This window comes from Festucalex cinctus, chromosome 10 (genome assembly GCF_051991245.1).
Source record: "Festucalex cinctus isolate MCC-2025b chromosome 10, RoL_Fcin_1.0, whole genome shotgun sequence".
NCBI lineage: Eukaryota > Metazoa > Chordata > Actinopteri > Syngnathiformes > Syngnathidae > Festucalex > Festucalex cinctus.
In genome coordinates, this window is record NC_135420.1 from 833003 (window position 1) to 856500 (window position 23498).

The following is a 23498-nucleotide window of genomic DNA, read 5'->3' on the forward strand; positions in this document are numbered from 1 at the left end:
AAAACTAAAGAGAGGACGGAGGGAAGGATAGATGAGGCAGAGTGAGATCCACAGACACTAGCACCCACTGATTCAACGAGCAGTGGGAGTGTAGCGATAACTGGGCTTTTGGACGAATTAATAATCTGGACGTTACAGAGGTAAATTGTAATTACCTCGATAACCTCTAGGGGCACCACGTTGGCTTTGCTTTGGTTAACAGGAGCAACCAACGACCAAAATCCTTTATTTATCAATCATTTATAATCTGAAGTCACTACACGCAATATTCAGTGGTTCGTTGTACTAACAAAAGAATAATAATGCACTCGCGAACACAGATGACTTCGGCGGAATAGAGTTAATAAAACGTGCATTTATTCATGATCGTTACACTACAGAATCAAAACACTGCCTATCTAACTATTCTACCGTCAGAAGAAGGGAAATAAAATAAAGCTAATAAAAATAGGGAAGGAATACGAACGAATAAGGAAACAGGAAAAGAGAAATTTAACTTGCCAGATCTGTGATATGTTTCAAATGTAAGTTGCACACAGTGATATGCCGAATTGGGGATCAAACGTGCACTTACGAGTTGGGTGCTGCGTCGAACGAGCAGAAACGGGAGGTCTTTGGAAAAGGGGGTGAAATAGTCAATGTTCGTTCAAAAAAAGGCAAGAAAAATCAAAAAGGGGCTATTCCACAGGTGAGCAAGGGAGCCGCTCGGGGGCACGTAGTTGCACGGCTCGTCCCTTGATTGGTTGGCGAGATCTTTCACTGGCGTGGTTGGTTCCGCTGGACCGGTAGACTCCAGGTGTTGGAGCTTGGTTCGCTGCGTGCCTGCATCCGGGGAGGGCCAGCCGTTGGAGGTGAGCTTGCACCGCGGCGGGGCGTCACCGAAAAGCAGGTAAGATGCGGTGCGGCTTGGGTGCACAACCTTGAGTCCAAGTGTACCACGGGGCCGCGGAACTCGCTGATGGCCGGCAGTCACCGATGGCGAAGAAAAAAAAGGGGGGAAAAAAGTGGAAAAAGGAAGTAAAAGAGTCTCTTTGGGGGGGTCAGTGTTGAAGTTGAGCACCTGCTCCGGTGTGGCATGCAGCGAGTGTCTGCTCTCGTGTCAACTGGTTGCTGCCAGGAACAAAGGGGGCCACGTGTTTGACATGTTTCTTGGAACACAGACTCAGTGGGAGAAGGCTGGGAAACTTGCAGGTATCAGGCGGGAGGATGGCAAGAGTGACCAAAACGGAGAGAGGAAGAGGGGAACAGAGGAAGAGTGTGTGAGGGGGGATCCCCTCATTGTTTTAAAGCCTATGGGCGGGGCTTCAGTAGGTGGTGGCAAACCCTTCTATTTGCTCACGCAGACTTTAAAAAGCAAATTATTAAAGGGATTAATAATTTGGCATCAAATTTGGTCAGTCTGGCAAATCAGTTTTCCCACACAACACGTTTAGCACACATCGCTATTAATGCATCATAAACTAATTTTGTGAGGTAGTTCCTACTTGCCTAATCTGACTAAACTGAAAGATATTGATTACCTTTCATTCCTTATGGAATACAAATGAGATAGGACATTCATACACACAAAGACATAACATGAATCATTCGTAGTTCAGTTATATGTCAAGAATTATCATGGTATAAACGTGTAAAATGTGGTTACTTGTAAGAACTGTCACTAAGGATAGTCCCAAGTTTCACCATTTGGGGGCGCTGTTGCTCCATCTAGACGTTCCAGGGGTGCCCCCTGCGGGGGGCATTGCCAGAGCATCCTCTTGGGTGATAAGAAATCTCATAAACATTCCTGTGATCAGTTGGCTGTATAACCGAGGGTCATAAATGGCTTCTCTCGGACCCCAGGGGTTCGAGCTTAAACTTTTTTTGCAGACATTTAAATTCCTATGTGACCTGTTCAGCGGCTTCAAAAGAGCTTTGTTTGTGGTTGAGTGGTTGCAGACCAAACCAAGATTAGAACCTTCCTGAGCTGTGGAATGTTCATGCAACTGCAGAGAGTTTACTTTGGAAGAAGAAAACCCCAAAAAATAATAGAGGGTGGACTGGGCCATAGGCCGTAGTTGTTACAGGAAAGAGAGGTGAATTCTGTTTGAATTTCAGTAGATGCTGGTGTGATGGATCTGGCATGCATAATGACCGCCACCAAAGAAAGGAGCCGTCAACCGCGGTCCAGCAAAGCGAGCACAGGCCCCCCGGAATCCCCCAAGCCGCGGCAGCACCAAGGCCACCCCCACGCCACCCGGGCGGATACTGGTCGGCGAGGCAACCCAGACGCCCGGAGCGCCCCCGTCCTGGCCGCACCCCCGAGCCCTACACCGCAGAACGAGGCTCGGCAGGCCCCCACAGCTCCCCACCAGCCCCCAGCCTCCAACCCCCCACGACCCCCACGCACCCCACCCACACCCGCCACCCACCACAACCCAGCCCCCGCCACTCCTAGGCCCCCAAACCCCCCAACCCCCCCTCCGGCCACCCACACCACCACCCACCCCCAAACAAGCCGCCACCCACCCCCAACTCCCACCACCCAACCCCCCCCCCCCCCCCCCCAGCCCCCCCCCCCACACACACACACTCACACACATCCCGCGAACGCCAGCAGCGCAGAGAGGGAAGACGTGCCCACCCCACCTCTAGCCGCGTGGAAGGACGGCACAGTGGCGGGGGGGGGAAGCAGAGGAGGAAGCACCGGGGGAGGGGCGGTACACCAGAACACCGAGCCCGCTGGGAAGAGTCCGCCTACTCGCGTCTGGCGAGCTCTACCCTTACACCGTGAATGTGGCCCCACCCAGTGTATATACAAGTGTGTGCGTGTGGTGCAAAAAAATTGGGAGCAGGTGGGATGGAGCAGAGGGAAAAGATTCCCCTACTCTGATCCACCCGCATCCCCCAAAAAATGAGTGTGTATGTGTGTGGTGCATTAAAAAAGAAAATAGAGGGGCAAAGTGGTGGGGCGGGGACACAGATGGGGGACCACGGCGCTGCCAGGCACTGCAGTCTATCTCCACTGATGACTCCCCACCCCAACTCACCCGTCCCCCTGGATGTGAGGTGCATTAAAATTGGAGGGGGGTTGAAGGGTGAAGACGATGTTTCCACCCTTCCCCACCCCACCAAGAAATATGTTGTGTGCCTTATGTGTATATTTACAAAGTGTATAGTGCAAAACTAGTGAAGTGAGTAAGAGGAGCGACCAGCGGGGCCTCGTCCAACCCGGCGGGTGCAGGAGGCGCACCCGCCCCCCAGCACCCATCCCCCCCACAACCCCCCCATCTAGCACCCCAAAAGGGGAACCGGGGTCCATCCTACGACCACCAGCACCAGGAGCTCCACGGCTTCCTCCTTCTCTGACACCCACCCCGAGGCCGAGCCCAGCTGACACCGGAGGAACGACAACGCTGCTGCCAGGAAGGCCGGTGCTACTAGTGCGGTGAATCCGGTCATCTGGTGGTCGCCTGCCCTACCAAGCAAGCCTCCCTGGTGAGTGCATCTCCCCCTGAGCAAGTCAAAGCCCGGAAACTCACGCCAGTCACGATCACTCACTATGCCGTCATCACAGATCTGCCAGCCCTCATCGACAATCGACACATCAACGAAAGTCTCATGGACTGGGACTAGTTTAAAACAGTTACAAGTTGGAACTGAGCCGCTGAACACAACTATCAAAGCCAGGGCACTCAATGGGAGGGAATTATTTGTCATATCCCATCTCACAGAGCCTACCAAAGTGCATATAGGACAACACACTGAACACATTCGATTCCATGTTTTCGCACACCTTGGTTCTGGGACATCCCTGGTTGTGTTTGCACAATCCATGCACTGACTGGCCCTTGGGGCACATCATGGATTGGGGAGAGGACTGTATGGATCATGGACTGGTGCAGCCGGTGGCACAAGCTCCCTCCGCTGCGGTGAACCATGTGTCTCTTGCTTCCACCACAGACGAGTGGTGGAACACAGTTCCCTCCTGCTATCATCACCTCCGTGACATCTTCAATAAGACCAAGGCCAAGACTCTTCCCCCACATCGACTCTATGACTGCCCCATCGACCTGATCCCAGGCTCCACCCTCCCCAAGGGTAGATTGTACTCCGTCTCGGGGCCTGAACATAAAGCCCTGAATGATTACATTGATGCATCCTTGAAAGCCGGACTCATACGACCGTCCTCATCTCTGGCGGGGGAACGGATTCTTCTTATTAGGCAAGAAGAATGGCTCTCTCCGACCATGTGTCGACTACAGCGCACTGAATCACCTGATATCACCATCAAGAATTGCTATCCACTGCCCTTCATGTCATCTGATTGGACAACAAGCCCAGATATTCACAAAGCTGGATCTCCGGAATGCCTATCATCTCTTTCGGATTAGGGAAGGAGACGAGTGGAAAACCGGTTTCAACACGCCCCGGGCTCACTATGAATATCTGGTTATGCCTTTTGGCCTCACCAACGCGCCCGCAGTTTTCCAGGTCAACGATAAAAGATGTACTCCATTGATTACTTTGTATATGCATACCTGGACGACATCTTGATATATTCCCCAGACCTGGCGACCCACCGGCACCAAGTAACACAAGTCCTACAGTGATTACTAGATCACAAACTATACGTGAAGGCAGAGAAGACTCTCTTCCATGTGGACACCATCTCCTTTTTGGGTTTCGACATAGCACCAGGAAGGGTGGAGATGGAGCTTGGCAAGGTTAGCGCAGTAAGGGACCGGCCCACTCCGGAATGACGGAAGAAGGTTCAACGGTTCCTGGGATTCGCCAATATTTACCGACGCTTTACCCGGAACTTCAGCACCATCGCCGCTCCATTGCATGCCCTGCCCACAAGTGCGATTCCACTGAGGCTGATGCCGCTTTCAATGCTCTCAAGCAATGCTTCACCGAAGCCCCAATACTCAAAGTCCCGGACCCCAAGCGTCAGTTTGTGATAGGTGGATGCCTCCAACGTCGGAATCGGGGCTATCCATTCTCAATGCTGTCAGGATGATGGCAAGGTCCATCCCTGCGCATTTCTGTCCAGGTGACTCTCCAAGGCCGAGTGCAACTACTTGCGTTGGCGACTGTGAACTCCTGGCAGTAAAAGTGGTGTTCGCGGAGTGGAGACACTGGCTAAAGGGAGCAGACCAATCGTTCATGATTTGGACCGATCATCGTAACCTGGAGTATCTACGGAAGGCCAAATGACTCAACCCCCGACAGATCAGGAGGTCCTTGTTTTTTAACCGCTTTTCATTCTCTCTGACCTATAGGCCGAGGAGCCACACCAAGGCTGACGCTCTGTCACGAATCCATGACCCCGAGCCTGCTGAGACTGAATGAGAACCCATTCTTCCCAGGAACTGTGTGGTGGGAGCCGTAGGTTGGCAAATTGAGGATGACGTCAAGGATGCCCTCAAGGACACGACCCCGCCTGAGAATTGCCCACCACGTCGACTCTATGTACCCGAGGGGCTGCGGCCAAAGGTCGCACTGGGCACATACCTTTCGTCCATCATGTCACCCCGGAGTCCGCAGGACCCTGTTCGTCATTGCCCGGACATTCTGGTGGCCGGCAATGGAGGCCTCAGTGCGGGAATACGTGGAGGCCTGCCCAGCATGTGCCCGGAACATGGCGTCTACCCGACCCCAGATGGGCCTTCTCCAGCCTCTCCCAATTCCTTCCAGACCCTGGGCCGAAATCTCCCTGGATTTTGTTACCGGACTCCCAACTTCAGATGGTAAAACCACCATACTCAGAGTTGTTGACCAATTCTCAAAAATGTCACGATTCATTCCACTAACCAAGCTTCCCTCAGCCAAGAAAACAGCAGAAATTATGATCGACTAAGTATTCCGGGCCTACGGATTTCCTCGCAACATTGCATCGGACCGTGGACCTCAGTTTGTCTCCCGATTCTGGAGAGAATTCTGCAAGGCACTAGGGGCCAAGACCAATCTGACCTCCGGCTACCATCCAGAGGCCAATGGGCAAACTGAACGCCTGAACCAACAGCTCGAAACCGGACTCCGATGCCTGGTGTCCCAAAACCCGTCATCCTGGAGCAAGAACCAAGAACCTGGTTGAACTCGCTTTTAATTCTCTACTCTCATCCGCAACAGGATTCACGCCTAATGGCAGAGCACCTGGTCCAGACGGCTTTCCGGCTATATTTTTTAAACATTTCTGGTTAATGTTTGCTCCATTATTTCTAAGAGTAGTAACTGAAATTAAAAGTAAAGGTGATATACGTCAAGATATGAATATAGCAGCAATTAAACTTTTATTAAAGCCAGAAAAAGACCCTACCCTCCTGTCAAGTTACCGACCGATATCACTAATTAATACCGATATTAAAATTATCGCTAAGGCCTTGGCATCTCGATTAGAGACGGTAATCTCGACAATTATTCATAGTGATCAAACAGGTTTTATTAAAGGTCGTCATTCTACTAATAATATTAGGAGACTCTTTAACTTGATTAGTATGTCACAGCGGTATGATAAAAAGGCAGTTGTTATTTCGCTGGATGCAGAAAAAGCATTCGATAAAGTTAACTGGTCCTTCCTCTTTGCTGTCTTAAATAAATTCGGCTTCGGGGAGTCATTCATTCAATGGGTCTCAATATTATATGATTCTCCTAAAGCTACAGTTACTACTAATGGGATTACATCACAGAGTTTTACTTTACAAAGGGGAACAAGACAAGGGTGCCCAATTTCTCCTTTATTATTTGCTATATTTATTGAGCCGCTTGCATTAGCTATACGTCAGGATAGACGGATCCAAGGAATCCACTCCGGGACAATAGAACATAAAATTAATCTATATGCCGATGATATATTACTCTATTTAGAAGAACCTGCTATCTCGCTAGGGGAAGCATTTAAATTAATAACTAAATTCTCTCACTTATCAGATTACTCTATTAACTGGACAAAATCAACATTATTACCTATTACAGAAAATTCATGGAATCCTACAAGTCAGGATCCACACTACTCCTTTCCTACAGGTAATTTAAAATACTTAGGTGTTAAAATTTCACCTAAGTTAACTGAATTAACTTCTTTAAATTTTTCACCATTATTGGATAGTATCCGTAGTGACCTGGAGCGCTGGAATAATCTTCCGATCTCTTTAATAGGACGGATAGCTACTATAAAAATGAAAGTTTTACCAAAGATTAATTATTTATTTTCAATGATTCCATTTAAACCTACGTCTAACTGGTTCCAATCGCTGGACTCTGCTATCATAAAATTCTATTGGAATAAAAAAAAAGCCAAAATTAGTCTATCTACTCTTCAGGAAAGTAAATCTAAAGGAGGTTTAGAGGCACCAAACTTTATGTACTATTATTTAGCTAATCAACTACAATATCTTGTGCTATGGACACAACCCAACAGAGATACTAACTGTTGGTTGGAATTGGAGCAGAAGGATTGTAATAATCTTAGACTGTCAGATTTACTCTTTATTACAAAATCAATAAGACGACATAATTGTTTTAAAAACCCAATGATAGCCGCCACCCTGACTGCCTGGTGGAAGGCATTAGAAATTACAAACTCCCAATTGGCGCCCTGTGGGCTCTCTCCCATTTGGCATAACCCCGACTTTCAACTTAATAATCAGTCGTTCCATTTAAGCCTATGGGAGCAGAAAGGAATTACACACCTTCATCATCTTTTCTCAGATAATAAGTTTATATCGTATACAAACTTGGTCCAGAAATATGAAATAAAAAAGGGAAATTTCTTACATTATCTGCAAGTTAAAAATATGGTTAAGAAACAAATCCCAACACTTCAGGATACGCTCCAACTGCCTGTCTTAGCTAAAGATATTATAAAGCTTTCTCCAACAACAATAAAGAAAATATCAAAAATATATAAGTTATTTTTATACACAAATAAAACGTATTTACCGACTTTAAAATGGGAAAAAGACTTGTCTATAGTTCCGGAACCAGACTTTTGGACCCAAATCTGTGAAAATGTATTTAAAATGACCAAACAGACAAATTTGCAACTTATCCAATATAAGATACTTCATAGAACATATATTACACAATATATGATGAAAAAAATGGGACTCTCTGACTCCGACATTTGTCTCCAGTGCTCACAAAACACTGCCGATACTTATCTTCATGCTTTATGGTCATGTACTCCAGTGCTGCATTTCTGGACTAAAATCTTGGAAAAGCTCGCTGATATATTAAACTGTAGGCTTCCTTTATCTCCAAGATTGTGTTTACTAGGTGACTTAACAATAACTGAGCTACCATGTAAACAATCTCAATCTATATTTATAGCCCTTACTATTGCTAAAAAAATAATCCTTGTCAATTGGAAAAATAAACAATCTCTAAATATCGACCACTGGTTAAACTTACTAATAAATTATATCTCAATGGAAAAAATCTCTGCCTTAAATAAAAATCAAGTATCAAGATTTAAACAAATATGGTCTATGTACATAGAATATTTTAATCTCAATTTGGCAACTTAATCCTGCCAAGATTCTGCCTGTTAACGAGAGCCACCACATCGTTACAACTTCTGTTTTCGCTGCTTCTGTATTTGGTATTTTGTATCTGATTGTTTTTATTTTTATATAGTCAGGAACCTAGTTGCTGCTAGTGGGTTCGAGCATACCACACTATACGACACTATACTCATTAACTCCTTAAGATTTATTTCTAGTGGGCACTAAGCATCAACACTTGGTGTTACTGCATGCTAATTAGTCAATTTTCTTGACGCCGTCCCCTGTGGTCGGGCGGGGGTGGTTCTGCCCCCCCTCCCCGTTGTCTGCTCGGTAGCGGTTGCGTCTTGCCCGCTCCCTGGGCCCCCTGTGGGGTGCGGTGTTGGGGTGCTTCCCCTGGTGCCCGGGGCGGTGCCGTCCCGGCGCGGTCCGCTGCTCCGTGCCCGGCGGCGCGGTTCGGGGTGGGTGGGCCTCCGGTGTGCCCCGTGGTTCCCTCTCCCCTAGCACATTTCTTGGTGGGGTGGGGAAGGGTGGAAACACCGTCTTCACCCTTCAACTCCCCTCCAATTTTAATGCACCTCACGTCCAAGGGGAGGGGTGAGTTGGGGCGGGGAGCCATCAGAGGGGATGGACTGCAGTGCCTGGCAGCGCTGTGGTCCCCCCCATTTGTGTCCCTGCCCCACCACTTTGTCCCTCCATTCCCTTTTTTAATGCACCACACATATACATATTCATTTTTTTGGGGGGGATACGGGTGTGTCGGAGTAGGGGAAATTTTTTCCCTCTGCTCCGACTCACCTGCTCCCAATTTTAATGCACCACACGCACACACTTGTATATACACTGGGTGGGGCCACATTCACGGTGTAAGGGTAGAGCTCGCCAGTCGGCGAGCTGGCGGACTCAGTAACAGGGTTAGGTGTCACTTGTACTCTGGCGTGACGACCGGGGCCTCTCCCCACCGGGCTCGGTGTTCTGGTGTTCCGCCTTCTCCCCTGGTGCTTCCTCCTCTGCTTCCCCCCTCCCGCCGCTGTGCAAATCTCGCGCGGCTGGAGGTGGGGTGGGCACATCTTCCCTCTCTGCGCTGCTGCCCGGTGCCGGTTTCCGGGGGGGGGGGGTTCTCGCGGGGGGCCGGGTTCGCGGGGGGGGTGGCGGCCGTTGGGGGGGGGGGGGGGCTTGTTTGGGGGGGGGGTGGAGGTATGGGTGGGTGGGGGGTTGGGTGCTGGGGGTCGGGGTGTGTTCGGGGGTTTGGGGGTCGGGGGTGGTGGGGCCTGGGTCGTGGTGGATGGCGGGTTTGGGTGGGGTGCGGGGGGGTCGTGGGGGGATGCGGGCTGGGGACCGGTGGGGCGCTGTGGGGGCCCGCTGGGCCTCGTTCTGCGGCCTTGGGCTCGGGGGTGTGGGCCGGGGCTGGGGCGGGGGTGTTCCGGGTGTCTGGGTCGGCTCGCCGACCGGTGTCCGCTCGGGTGGCTTGGGGGTGGCCTTGGTGCTGCCGCGGCCTGGGGATTCCGGGGGGGGGGGGGGGGGGGGGAGTGCTCGCTTTGCTGGACCGCGGTTGACGGCTTCTTTCTTTGGTGGTGGTCCTTATGCATGCCAGATCCGTCGCACCAGCATCTACTGAAACTCAACAGAAGTACCCTCTCCCTCCCACAGCCCCTTGAATCAGTTGGTGCTGGTGTCTGTGGTTCTCACTTTGCTTTATCTATCCTTCCCTCCTTCCTCTCTTTAGTTTTTCCTCTGGTCACTTGAGATCTTAATTTATTAGAAGTATGAGGTTTCTGGGGTTGGCATAAGACTCTGGTTTTGTAACCACGCAGGAGGGGTCTTGTTGGTGCTGGACTTCACTTTGATGGATTGGATTTACTGGCTTCTATGGATCTCACTCTGCCTTATCGATCCTTCCCTCCTTCCTCTCTTTAGTTTTTCCTCTGGGCTCTTGAGATCTCGCTAAATTTGCTGGAATTTAGAGGCTTCCGGGGTTGGCGTAAGACTTTGATTTTGTAATCATGGGGAAGGCAGGAAGTGTTTGGTCGGTGCTGGATTTCACTTTGATTTACCTTTCTTTTCTCTTTATTTCTTTTTTTTTCTGACCTTTTCTCTGGTCTCCTGACCATTTAAACCTCACGACTCTGGCAAGATTCTGAAGTACCTGGTTAAGGCGAAGGGTAATGGGATATTTATAAGGTTTTAGGTGAATGAATGAGTATAAATTTATACGTATTTGCACGCACGCACACGCACGCACGCGCACGCACGCAAACGCACGCAAACGCACACACGCAAACGCACGCACGCAAACGCACGCACACATACACACACACAAAAAAAAAAAAAGAGCAATGATGACAAGACGTTGAATCGGTAAGACTACCGAATGAACAATTCTGAGCTCTTTATAAGATAAAAAAAAAAAAAAAAAAAAAAAGGATTCACGCCCCGACCTGCCTGGGCCGTCAGGAGCCGGCCGTAGGGGTGGTTGGGGGAGTTACTGTCATGCCACAGTTAGCAGGCCTGTGTGCTATTATTCTGTCAGCCCATTTCCTATCTTATTTTGAAACAACTAACCACCACTCTCACCTCGGGTCACTTGCCCTTCCTCCAGCTCTGCTCATTACGGTCCCAGCCCATGATTGCTTCCACCTGCCTTCAATTACTCAACCAATAAATTGACTCCATCCACCACCTGCCAGTGCCGAAGTGTCACACCCGTGCATGGAAGCGTCCTCACAGCCATTGATCCACAGTCCTTGTTTTGCCTTGTTTTGTCTTGCCTTGCCTTGCGCCTTGTTTTTCTGCCCTTTTTCCTCCTGAGTGAAGCGCCTTTAGTTGTCCCCTTTTGAGTGCCCTTGCCCCCTCTCCAGTTTGGAGCTCTTGTGTTCAGTGTTTTCCCCTCTGTAAGAGGTGATTTTGTGTTTAGTGAATAAACTGCAGCCTTTGAGGCCAACCGTCTCCCTGTGCCTGAGTCCTCCCTTCTGTGTCTTGTCATCTATACTAGTATCAATAAATGGCATCGATCAGTTATTTGTGTTAGTACTTGCTGAAACTGATGCCAGCTTTATAATGCAGTATTGGGGCCCCTCCCGATACTGGTGTTGGTATCGGGACACTACTGAGCATCATTAAAATTAAATAAAGCGTTTGTCAGAGAGCTATTTTAGACTCTGTACTCATGTTTGAAGTGTGTATTAGGAAAGTAAGCACTTGTGCTTGTAGTACTTCTTTCAATTACATTATAACTGATCTAATAGATCACTTCCTCTGATTAACTTTATCTTGTGGTCCAAAAATGCATTACCAGACTCAGTAACTGTGATAGTAACTGTGATAATATTACAAAATTATAATGTGTAACACATTTACTTGCATTTACTTACTTCGTTCCTCCCTAAATGTAATAAATTACTTTAATGAGTCACCTCTGTACCCCCGTCCCCAACACTGATTTTCAGTTTTGTTTTTGTTTTCTTTAAAGGCATGTTTTATAGGATATCTGGATCATTTTGAATTTAAAATTAGCATCAAATAACACTGAATAGAAAGTGGAAAAAGTTCATACCTTGGTGGTGGTGGGAATCAGTGGAGTGACATCATTGAGGCTGTGCAAATGAGGTACTAGCTCCAACCATAAATTAACCTAACAATAGAGAACAGAGAAAATTTAAGCAGAAAGAAAGTATCTATCTTTCTATCTATCTATCTATCATCCATCCATCCATCCATCCATCCATCCATCCATCCATCCAATAAATAACGGATGCACTTGCTTGTTTGCCCACTGTTTTAAATAATTGCATGTAGAGCCCACAAACATTTATCTTTCTGATTTTTGTTCCCTCTTTCGGACATATTATTACAACAGCCTTCAACACAAAATTCATGGGATCACAACATCCGATAAGAAAAAGGGCTGGCGGGTGAAGCCATGGCTTATTAAACCCCAGTCCCCAGTATACATAGAGCGCTATTCTTCAACTACTCTTCAACGTGTCTCAAGATGTTTTAAGATGTCTTAAGATGTCTTAATAAGCGAAATCAAGACATCTAAAGACATTTTGGTACATCAAGATGTCTTAAGGCAAACATTTGAAGACACCATTCCTTGACAGAGCAGCACATGGGATGCCCCCCAAATAGATTTTTGGATTGAAGACAATGAATACTTTAAGACATCTTAAGACATATTTCCATGCACATCTTAAGATGTCTTGAGACATGGTATTATGGCAGATGCAGCACATGTGATGACTCCCAAATTGATTTTTGTGTCTTGAATACAGTTAATGTCCTCAAGACATCTTAAGACACATTTCCTTTGTCTTAAGACTGATGGCTGATGGCTTGAGGCATGGTATCATCAGAGAGCAGCACATGAGATGTGCCGCAAAGAGTTTTTTGTGTCTTGAGAACACTGAATATCTTAAGACATCTTAATATGTTTCCAGGCACATCTTAAGGAGGCTTTAGACATGGTATCATGACAGAAGCAGCACATGGGATAACATCCAAACAAATTTTTGTGTCTTGAAGACATTTAATGTCTTCAAGACGTCCTCAGACACATTTCCTTTGTCTTAAGACATGCACGTCTTAAGATAGCTTGAGACATGGTATCATGAAAGAGCAGCACATGGGATCCCCACAAAGACATTTTTGTGTCTTGAAGACATTGAATGTCTTAAGACAGCTTAAGACATATTTCCTTTGACTACGCACATCTTAAGATGTCTTGAGACATGATACGGCTGTCGCAAAGAAGTGGTCAAGCTATCTTTTCAACGGCAGTACAATACTATGATGATAATGATCTATTGATATTTTGCTGTAAAATCTTAGGTTATTGGAGTGTTCAATAAAAACTAAATGATTTCCCCACCCCCAAGTCCCCCAATATTTAACTTACATCATTAATTATTTTGAGCCCTGTCTCATGGGACTATTAACATACAAACTAAGAATAATTTGCTAAACAAGTTATGAACAAACAAGCAATGTTGCTTTATATGGAACAGGACATGGTCATGTTGTACAATTTTTTTTCTGCAACAAATATTCTCAAAAGAAGATGAAGAAAAACGGGAAGTGAAATAAAGTTTTGAAAAAGTGCTTAAATTATTTAACTAATAAAATATCACACAAAAAATAATCCATTTTAAATATAGAATAACAATACATTTCTAATTATGTCATAATGTATTAAATAAAATGTCATTTAATTAAAAACTATTGATTTGAATAAATTAATCTATGTAATGCCATAGAGATTTGAGAATAAAACAAAACACAATCAAACAAATTCAAAACATCTAACTATTAAATTAAATTACATTTTCAATTAAATATCAACACACACGCATGCGCCTGGGGGCGCTTTCACAGGTGGTGTCATTTCTGGGGTCACACCAGGATTAAGTTTGATTTCATGACCTGTTAAGTTTGGGTCACGACCATGAGGTCAAGTATCTGTTTTGTACTGATATAACAAGTATCTGTTTTGAACTGATGTGTAACAACTATGGCCTATGGCCCAGTCTACCCTCTATTTTTTTTTTAAGTTTGCTTCTTCTAAAGCAAATTCTCTGCAGTTGCATAAATATTCCACTGCCCAGACAGGATCTAAGCTTGGTTAGCTCTGCTGGTGGTCACACAACCACCAACAAAGCTCTTTTGAAGCCGCTGACCAGGTAGGAATTTATGCGTCTGCCGAAGGAGTGTATTCAAGCCCGCCTTTAATGAATTGGAATATACAAACGACTGATCAAAGGAATGTTTATGAAGTTTCTTATCAACCAGGGGGGACTCCCTGGTGTCACCCCTCCGGGGTTTGGGCACTCCTGGAACGTCTCGATGGAGCAACAGCACCGTCAAGTGGTGAAACTTGGAACTATCCTTAGTGACAATTCATACAAGCAACCACATTTTTACACATTTATACCATGATAATTCTTGACAGATAACTGAACTACGAATGATTCATGTTATATCTTTGTGTGTATGAACGTCCTATTTCATTTGTACTCCATAAGGAATGGAAGGTAATCAATATCTTTCAGTTCAGTCAGATTAGGCTCAAGTAGAAATTACCTCACAAGTTGGTTTATGATGCATTAATTACGATGTGTTAAACGGGTTGTGTGGGGAAACTGATTTGCCAGACTGACCAAATTTAATGCCAAATTATTAATCCCTTTAATAATTTTTTTTTAAGTCTGCGTGAGCGAACAGAAAGGGTGTGCCACCCCTTACTGAAGCCCCGCCCATAGACTTTAGACTCTCTTCCAACTTCGCTCTTCCGATGCCTCTTCCCGATCGCTCTTTACCTGCAAGTTTCCCAGCCTGCTCCAGCTCTTTGTTCCAAGAAACTTGCCAACCACGTGGCCCTTTTTTTTTTCTGGCAGTAACCGTTGCCGAGAGCAGACACTCGCTCCACGCCACGCCAAAGCAGGTGCAAACTACAACGCTGACCCCAAAGACTCTTTTACTCCTTTTTCCTTGTTTTTTTTTTTTTTACCATCGGTGATTGCCCGCCAGCGGCGAGCTCAGCGGCCCCGGGGTACACTTGCCACGTACCACCGGACTCAAGGTTGTTGCACCTAAGCCGCCCAGTACCTCACCTACTATTCGGTGGCGCTCCGCCGCGGTGCTAGCTCACCTCCAACGGCTGGCCTTCCCTGTACGCAGGCGCGTAGCGGACCGAGCTCCAACACCTGGAGTCGGACAGCTGTCCGGCAGAACCAACCTTGCCGGAGAATCAACCTCGCCGAGTCGCCGACCAATCAAGGGACGAGCCGCGCAACTACGTCAGCCCCCGAGCGGCTTCCTTGCTCACTTGTAGAATAGCCCTTTTTTTTATTTTTCTCGCCTTTTGGAACGAACATTGACTATTTTTCCCCCTTTTTTACAAGACCTTTCTGTTCCTTCTACGCAAACTATTCTCGTAAGTCCACGTTCCCCAAATCGGTACCACTGTGTGCAACTTACGTTTGAAACATATCACAGATCTGGCAGGTCAAATTTCTCTTTTCCCTGTTTCCTTATTCATTCGCATTCCTTCCTTATTTTCATTAGCTTTATTTTATTCCTTTTCTTCTGACGGTAGAATAGTTAGATAGGCAGTGTTTTGATACTGTTGTGTAGCAATCGTGAATAAATGCATGTTTTATTAACTCTATTCCGCCTAAGTCATCTGTGTTTCCGAGTGGATTATTATTCTTTTGTTAGTACAACGAACCACTGAATATCGAGTGTGGCGACTTTAGATTATAAATGACTGATGAAGGAAGGATTTTGGTCGTTGTTTGCTCCTGTTAACCCAAAGCAAAACCAACGTGGTGCCCCTAGAGGTTATCGAGGTAAATATAGTTTACCTCTGTAACGTCCAGATTATTAATTCGTCCAAAAGACGACCCAATTATTGCTACATAATGGTGCCGACCGTGTGAGGCTATATAACATAAGAAGATCCACTCGAAAATACAAGACTTTGGACGTGAAAAGTAAAACACATTTCACGTAGTGTAACTAATCATTTGGCTCTGTGTAAAAAGGAAAACATTTCTGCTTACATAGAACTGCACTGACTTTACCCTTCAGCGTTGAATCGAGCGTCTGTTAGCCGCCATCTTGCGTGTGTTACCACCGGAGCGGCTTGCTATAAGTAAACGAGAATAACGGGATTGATTGATGGAAGAAAAGAAAGAGCCGGTCACCGTTTGAGAAAATAGTGGCTTGTATTTGAAAACGTACGTGATAGAACTCGAGTTGTGCAACTTTTAAATTCCAGCTGGCTGAATTTGAAGTTGTTTGTCTTTGTGTTGTTGTATTTCCGGAAATTGTGGGAAGTCAGGTGACAGCCGATGTGCATCGCTTTGACCAGACTCGAGTTACGTGCTTCGGAGTAGCTAACCGCGAGCAACGTAAACGACGTCCGAGTCATTTTCCCCTTGTCCTCCTACACCGAGCTTGTGGGAGAAGTTTGAGTCGTGATTGAGCTTTCTGTAGCCGCCGACTCAAAGTTTCATGTTTTATTAACTCTATTCCGCCTAAGTCATCTGTGTTTCCGAGTGGATTATTATTCTTTTGTTAGTACAACGAACCACTGAATATCGAGTGTGGCGACTTTAGATTATAAATGACTGATGAAGGAAGGATTTTGGTCGTTGTTTGCTCCTGTTAACCCAAAGCAAAACCAACGTGGTGCCCCTAGAGGTTATCGAGGTAAATATAGTTTACCTCTGTAACGTCCAGATTATTAATTCGTCCAAAAGACGACCCAATTATTGCTACATAATGGTGCCGACCGTGTGAGGCTATATAACATAAGAAGATCCACTCGAAAATACAAGACTTTGGACGTGAAAAGTAAAACACATTTCACGTAGTGTACCTAATCATTTGGCTCTGTGTAAAAAGGAAAACATTTCTGCTTACATAGAACTGCACTGACTTTACCCTTCAGCGTTGAATCGAGCGTCTGTTAGCCGCCATCTTGCGTGTGTTACCACCGGAGCGGCTTGCTATAAGTAAACGAGAATAACGGGATTGATTGATGGAAGAAAAGAAAGAGCCGGTCACCGTTTGAGAAAATAGTGGCTTGTATTTGAAAACGTACGTGATAGAACTCGAGTTGTGCAACTTTTAAATTCCAGCTGGCTGAATTTGAAGTTGTTTGTCTTTGTGTTGTTGTATTTCCGGAAATTGTGGGAAGTCAGGTGACAGCCGATGTGCATCGCTTTGACCAGACTCGAGTTACGTGCTTCGGAGTAGCTAACCGCGAGCAACGTAAACGACGTCCGAGTCATTTTCCCCTTGTCCTCCTACACCGAGCTTGTGGGAGAAGTTTGAGTCGTGATTGAGCTTTCTGTAGCCGCCGACTCAAAGTTTCAGCTCGTGGCGAGCGGATTAACAGGGCGCTAAGACGTTAGCTGCAGACCTGTACTGTGTACGCTTTTCCACAAGGTGGCGCCATAGTCCTTGTGAAGTCGAGCTGCGTGGCTCGTGGAGGCGTGGTTGAGTACCTCCCCCTCCCTTCTCGTTGGCGAGTTTGAGCCACGCCTGCAGACGCCCCGAAAGGGAGTGAGTCTTGAAGGCTGTCAGCTGTCAGTCAGTGTTTGGAGTGACACATATCACTCGAGCTTGCTCCGCTGTCAATAGACAACTGACCCCCCACTGCTGCTTTAACGCCGGTGGTCCTTGCTCCGCGATAATTCTGATTCAATGTTACCACACATTGCTTTTTGAACTGTTTTCCGTGTCGAGCGTTGTACTAAGTGATTGTAGTCACCGTTAGTACGCAAGGATAATAAAAAATTATCCACGTCCGATTAAACGCATTTGTAGGCTCAATTGACTGCTTGCGTTTAATGATTATAGTAATAGCGACCGCATTCTAGCCTTTTACGCTGCCTAGCGTGAGAGCAATTACGGTTGTATCAACAAAACATACTGCTGGGTCAAATTAATACAAAGGAGCTATTTACACTGTTGTGTTTTTCTCTTTTTTTTTCTTATTCCCTTTTATCCAGTTTCATACTAGGCTAGCTGTATTATTGACTTAACATTCCACTTAATTTCTGGTGTTGTGTTTGTTTAGTTGGTTTGGTAAACCTAGTATTATTATTATTATTTTCTTCTCTTTTATTTTTTTTTTCATTTTTATCCACATTTTTAATTTTGTTGTTTTTGCTTGTTCTTTTGTTTTTGTTTTTCGGTTGTGTCTAGTTAATAAGAAGGTGTGAGTTCGAATGAGCTATTATGAGAGAGGCAGCTCTAATATTTCTGTACAGTTTTGCAGTTTTTGTGTCCCAAACCCCGTCCACAAGACATTTGCATAAAACTGTACTGACACTGTAATCAGTCATTTGACTAAGACTATTAACCCCTTTTAAGTTTATTTTCCCCTTTTCTGCTTGGTTGTTTATTTAATTTAATTTTAATTTCAACTTTTAACTCGACTTCCAAAAAAAAAAAAAAAAAAAAAAAAAAAAAAAAAAAACTTTTTATTTTTTTATTTTTTTTATTTAGCTTTTGGGATTGACCGCTGTAACATTTCAGAGTTACTCTGTCCCTCATTTAAGCTATTCTTTGCTGAGTGAATCAAGTTTAAGTTAGTATTATTATTTTATATTTTATTTATTTTTTATTTTTTATTTTATTTTTGTTGCTCTTTGTTTTTGTTTGTTTTGATAACTGGAATTGATTTTCCACAACTATTGTGTAAGCTGTGGGTTGCATAGCCCACTACAAATCTTTTGCTTTTGTGGCAATCTCCCTTTTGATAATTTGAACCCAGTGTGTATTGTTGACGATAATACTTGATAGCGGTAGTTAGCTAACTGCGTACGCTAATTAACTAACTCTTAAACGCTAGGATAAGTTTGATCGTCTAAAAAGCTATTGACAATATGGCAGCACCCCAGAGACTCCCAGCCCCTGTGAGAGCTTAAATACCTTGGCTCAACTGGTGCAAGAGCTGACCAAGGACTTCTTACCTGGATACGCTGAGTCTATTAGGGATGCGGATGTCAATACGCTAAATGATAACCTCGCGCAGCTCATGAGTCCCGCTGAGACAAAAGCCCCAAAGGACAAATCACTCATTCGAATGCTCGGATGTCTGACTTTGAACCTTGCCGCGCAGTTGAAGCTGAGCGATGCCGAGGACTGTCAAGTGAAACACCAAATTGACGTGGCACGACAGCAGAGCCGTGACGCCACGGCACAGCTTGAAGCCGCCCACGACCAAATGAACGTCATGGAAACCCAGCTGGATGACGTTAAAGCGCAGCTGGATGAGGCAAAAGCCCGCGCAGATGCGGCGCTAGCCGAAAATCTGGGCAGTGATGCAGATGAGTCTGCTTTCACTCCCGACTCCCATCAAAAGATTGGTGAGTTAACCCAAGCTCTCGCGTCCGCCGAAGAGACAAATCGAGAGCAAGAAAAACTGCTGAGAACCGCGGCAAATGAAATTCGCAAACTAAAAGCAGAGGTGACTGACTTGACTGAACGACCGTCAAAAGACCAACTTCGGCTAGGAGAAGCGGATTACTTTCGGGTTAGTTCGTCACTAGCTCAGTCAACCGACGAAGTGAAGCGCCTCCAAGTTCAGGTACAAACCTTTAGGGAGGAACGTAATGCCGAAGTGGACCGCTCATATGACCTGTGAACCAAATTAGCATTGACTGAAGCCGAGGTTACCTGCCTCCGACAATGCCAGCAGGAATATGAGACAGAGTTAGCTCATGTTAAACATGAGTTACAACGCGCGCAGCAGTTAAATGAGGTCTCCCGAGGAGCCTCCCTGCCGGGAGCTCCACCCCTGCACAGACCTCCTGATCCCAGAGCCACAGCACCACAGCTCAAACTGCCACCTGAGTCCGGAACCGCCTGGAGGACGCCGCCAGTGACCACCGCCGCTTTAGGCCTGGCACCGCCAATGGCCGCGTCCCCACACGATTTAGGGCCATCAGGTGTTGACAGTTTCCAATGTGGACCCATGTCGACTCTCCCGTTGGAGAGACAAATGGGCGTGGCCTGGAAAGATTTGGACAAGCTGGCTCGAAACATAGCCAAATTCGAACCGAAACCAGGGGGGTCCCACAACACAACAGAGGACTTGAAAGACATCAACTATCATCTCCTGAGGTTCCCAATGGCAACCGTGGAAGATAAGTTGTACTTGATCAAAATGACGTCCAGCCGAGCAGTCAATAGACTGCTGGAACGGCAGCCCGCTGATGTGTTGTCTGACCCCTTGGTACTGCACCAAGCCATCTCACGCGAGTTTGACGGCTCTCCTGGGTTGTCGGGCATGGAGGCCGCCATGTTCGTCAAACAGGGAAGGCAGGAGTCTCCTCAGGCTTTCTATAGTCGTCTTCGCGATGCCTATTTTGGGACTCGTAACGAACCCAACATGGAGGAAGATCCTGGTTTTAAAACGTTGTTTGTCCGAAACCTCCAACAAAACCTTAACCACTACTTAGGACTGGCTTTGTGTCCTGAGACACTGAATAGCTCGCAGCTACGTGACTTAGCAGCTAGGGGCTATGCAAAGCTAAAATTATCCACCCCCAAGGTAGGCGACGCAGGAATTTATAAAGTGGATGTGGGTCCCCCTTCGGAGCTGGAGGGAGCTTGCTCCTATGCTCCGAGGGAAGACCAGGCTAGATCAAAAAGGTTGAACCAGACCCGCGGCCCGCGAAACCGGAAACCGCGTTCCAAAACCGACTACTCGCGTGACGAAAAATCGGACGGAGAAAAGCAAGCTGACGACCGCCGGCGCTCCAAATTTGCTAAAGGTAAGCCCGATTCGCGCTATCATCCAAAACGTGATAAAGTCGAACGCGCGCCAGCAACCGATTCCTGCTGCGAGTCCCTGAACCGCCAAGTCAACTCCGAGACCGACCACAATGTAGTTGCCGACGGCATATGGAAGGCACTCCTGAAATTGTCAAAAGACTCGTCAAAAGACCCGTCTTTATGACTAACCGACGGCCGGATGCCCACTGAAGTGACCCACCAGCAGAGGTCACCAGAGGGGCCTCCAGTAGACACCTACTCAGACACCTACTAAACTGCCTTCTGACTCAACAATATTGGTACTGCAGGTTGATCCAAACATAGCAGACCCGCATGTATCGCGATCTAACGATGACGTGAGACCGTTCCAACAGCTTTTAGGTGAAATCACCACCAGGGGATAGCTCGTGAATTCTATCTGAGCGTCACCCTGGAGCGAGCTCTAACCTACGAAGCCCTTGTAGATCCCGCCGCAGACATTACGGTGATGTCCAACACGGTGTTCGAACAACTCCGCGCCGCGTCACAAGCTAACAGTCGACCGCTCCGCCTACGGCGGTGCCCACTTACCGTTAGCGCCTTCTCACCTACTCACACAAAGCTGGAGTCTGTCGCGATGGTACACTGGTCCATTGGCCCTATGGAATTCATCCATCCAGTCTACGTGGGACCCATTGAATCCGTCCCCCTTCTTATTGGCCAAGACCTGTTGTTCCGCTTCCAACCCATCATAGACTACCAGAGACTCCAGATTTGGGCCCAGGTGCGGCAGGCCCTGCCGACATTTCCTTCGGGCCCTGACCAGGCTCAGCTCTGCACTGTGACTCGGGCGCAGCCACCCCACGGGGAAGCAGACGCCCCCACAGAGAGCTGGGACACCACTCAGACCAAGGCCGGACCCCTCGCGTCCCCAACAAAGGACCGGCTGAGAAACCATGACACCTTACTTTGTGACCTTGACCCACCACCGCCTGATGGAGGGTACGCCCCGCGCATCACCGGGGGTGTCCACGTACAAGGTGCACCTGTTCTTGACGCTGTCCTCGCCTTGTGGTCTGACAAATCAGCCATTTCTGCAGCATTCGCTGACAACTTGCGAGATCTCGACCCAAACATTGTTTTCGTCTCCAAGTCTTGCCGGTTTCCGTTGAACACGGAACCTCCTCTCACAATAACTGCAGTGGGCGTGTGCGCCTTAAACCTTCAGTGGAAGCAGCACTCACTGATCCACTACTTCTTGGTTGTCCCGGACGCGCCTCACACCCTTTTTGTGGGTGCAGATTTGCTTGTTTGTCTCGCCGTCCATGTGGACACCATCAACAACGTGCTGTGGTCCCTCACCAACTCGGAACCTCTAGCTTGCGTTCCCAGTCTTCCAAACATGAAGTCCGGGCAGACCATCCCAGATGCTTGAGAAGTCTTAAACGAGGATGAAGTGATCGCTCCGGCGACCACGATCAACATTCCGATTCGCTTGGTGGCGCGAGCTAACCAGGTCTTGAATGCTCGCTCCGCTTTCTTTCAACCTTCATCGGAATTCATGAACCTGTCGTTACTCTTGGAGGCCACGCCCATCGTGGACGCCTCCCTCACCACTCTGATCTTGGTTCACAACCCCCTTTCGTACGACGTTCGCATACCAAAAGCAACCCGTCTGGGCCTGCTCATCCGTTCCGACTTCCACGACTTCACTCTAACGGTGCCTGTGGTTGGACACATTCCATCTGACTTGTTCTTGACTGAAGACACCGGTGGCCGAAGACTCACCAGGCCATCTCAAATTGTTACGGTCAACCCTGCCGGTCCCACCAACGATGAAGACATCGTCCGAGTGGACCTGGGGACAGACCAACAACTGGTGATTTATGCCTTGAGCGCGTTGCCTCCAGCGCCCTCTAGCATTCCCTCTGGAAACCCAGAGACACCTCAACCAACCACGACTCCAAATGGGGACCTTAAACCGTACCCAGAGTTCGAGGAGCACCTCCAAGAAGTTCTGCACCGCGCCGACGCGCTCCGGTCCGAACAGGACCGCGAATGTTTGCGCACCGTGTTAATGAAATACACTCCTTCTTTTGCCAAGGACTCCTTGGATTGCGGGTTGACGGCACTACATGTGGTCCGCATCCCGACTCAGCCCGGCGCTCCTCAAACTTTTGTGCGCCAGTACAAGATTCCGATAGCTTCCTACGAACCAGTACAGAAGACTATCGACGCCATGCTGGAAAAGGGCATCATTCGCCCCTGTAACAGCACCTATTCGGCTCCATTGTGGCCAGTCTTGAAGCCAAACGGCACATGGAGGCCGACCATCGACTATCGCAAACTGAACCAACAGGTTCCTCTTTCGCAATGGCCCATGACACAACTTGAACAGGAACTTCCCAAGGTTCGAGATGCCAAATTCTTCACCACCATCGATGTGGCTTCGGGGTTCTGGACGATCCCAGTAGACCCCAGGGATCAATACAAGTTGGGATTCACCTTTGGCAACAAACAGTACACTTTCAACCGGTGTCCATTCGGCTACGCCAACTCGCCAGCCGAATTTAACATCTTCCTCAACAAGGCGTGCCCTGACGCCGCCGCCAGGGGCAACTTCATTTATGTCGATGACATTATGATGAGGAGCTCCTCTTTGGATGACCACTTGATGGAAATCGACCACGTTCTTGGACAGCTGTCTTCTGCAGGCGCCAAACTGTCCCTCCTGAAAGGTCA

General features: G+C 47.3%; 1 protein-coding gene across 6 annotated transcripts in view; it reads right to left on the bottom strand.

The window, feature by feature from the left end:
* Positions 1-23498, bottom strand: part of nlgn1 (neuroligin 1) — a 553113-nt gene that overhangs the window by 13103 nt on the left and 516512 nt on the right. For all 6 annotated transcript variants that reach the window (XM_077533451.1, XM_077533449.1, XM_077533448.1 and 3 more), the window contains one exon: positions 12040-12117. In XM_077533451.1, coding sequence (XP_077389577.1) covers positions 12040-12117 — 78 coding nt within the window. The remainder of the gene's footprint in view (positions 1-12039; positions 12118-23498) is intronic.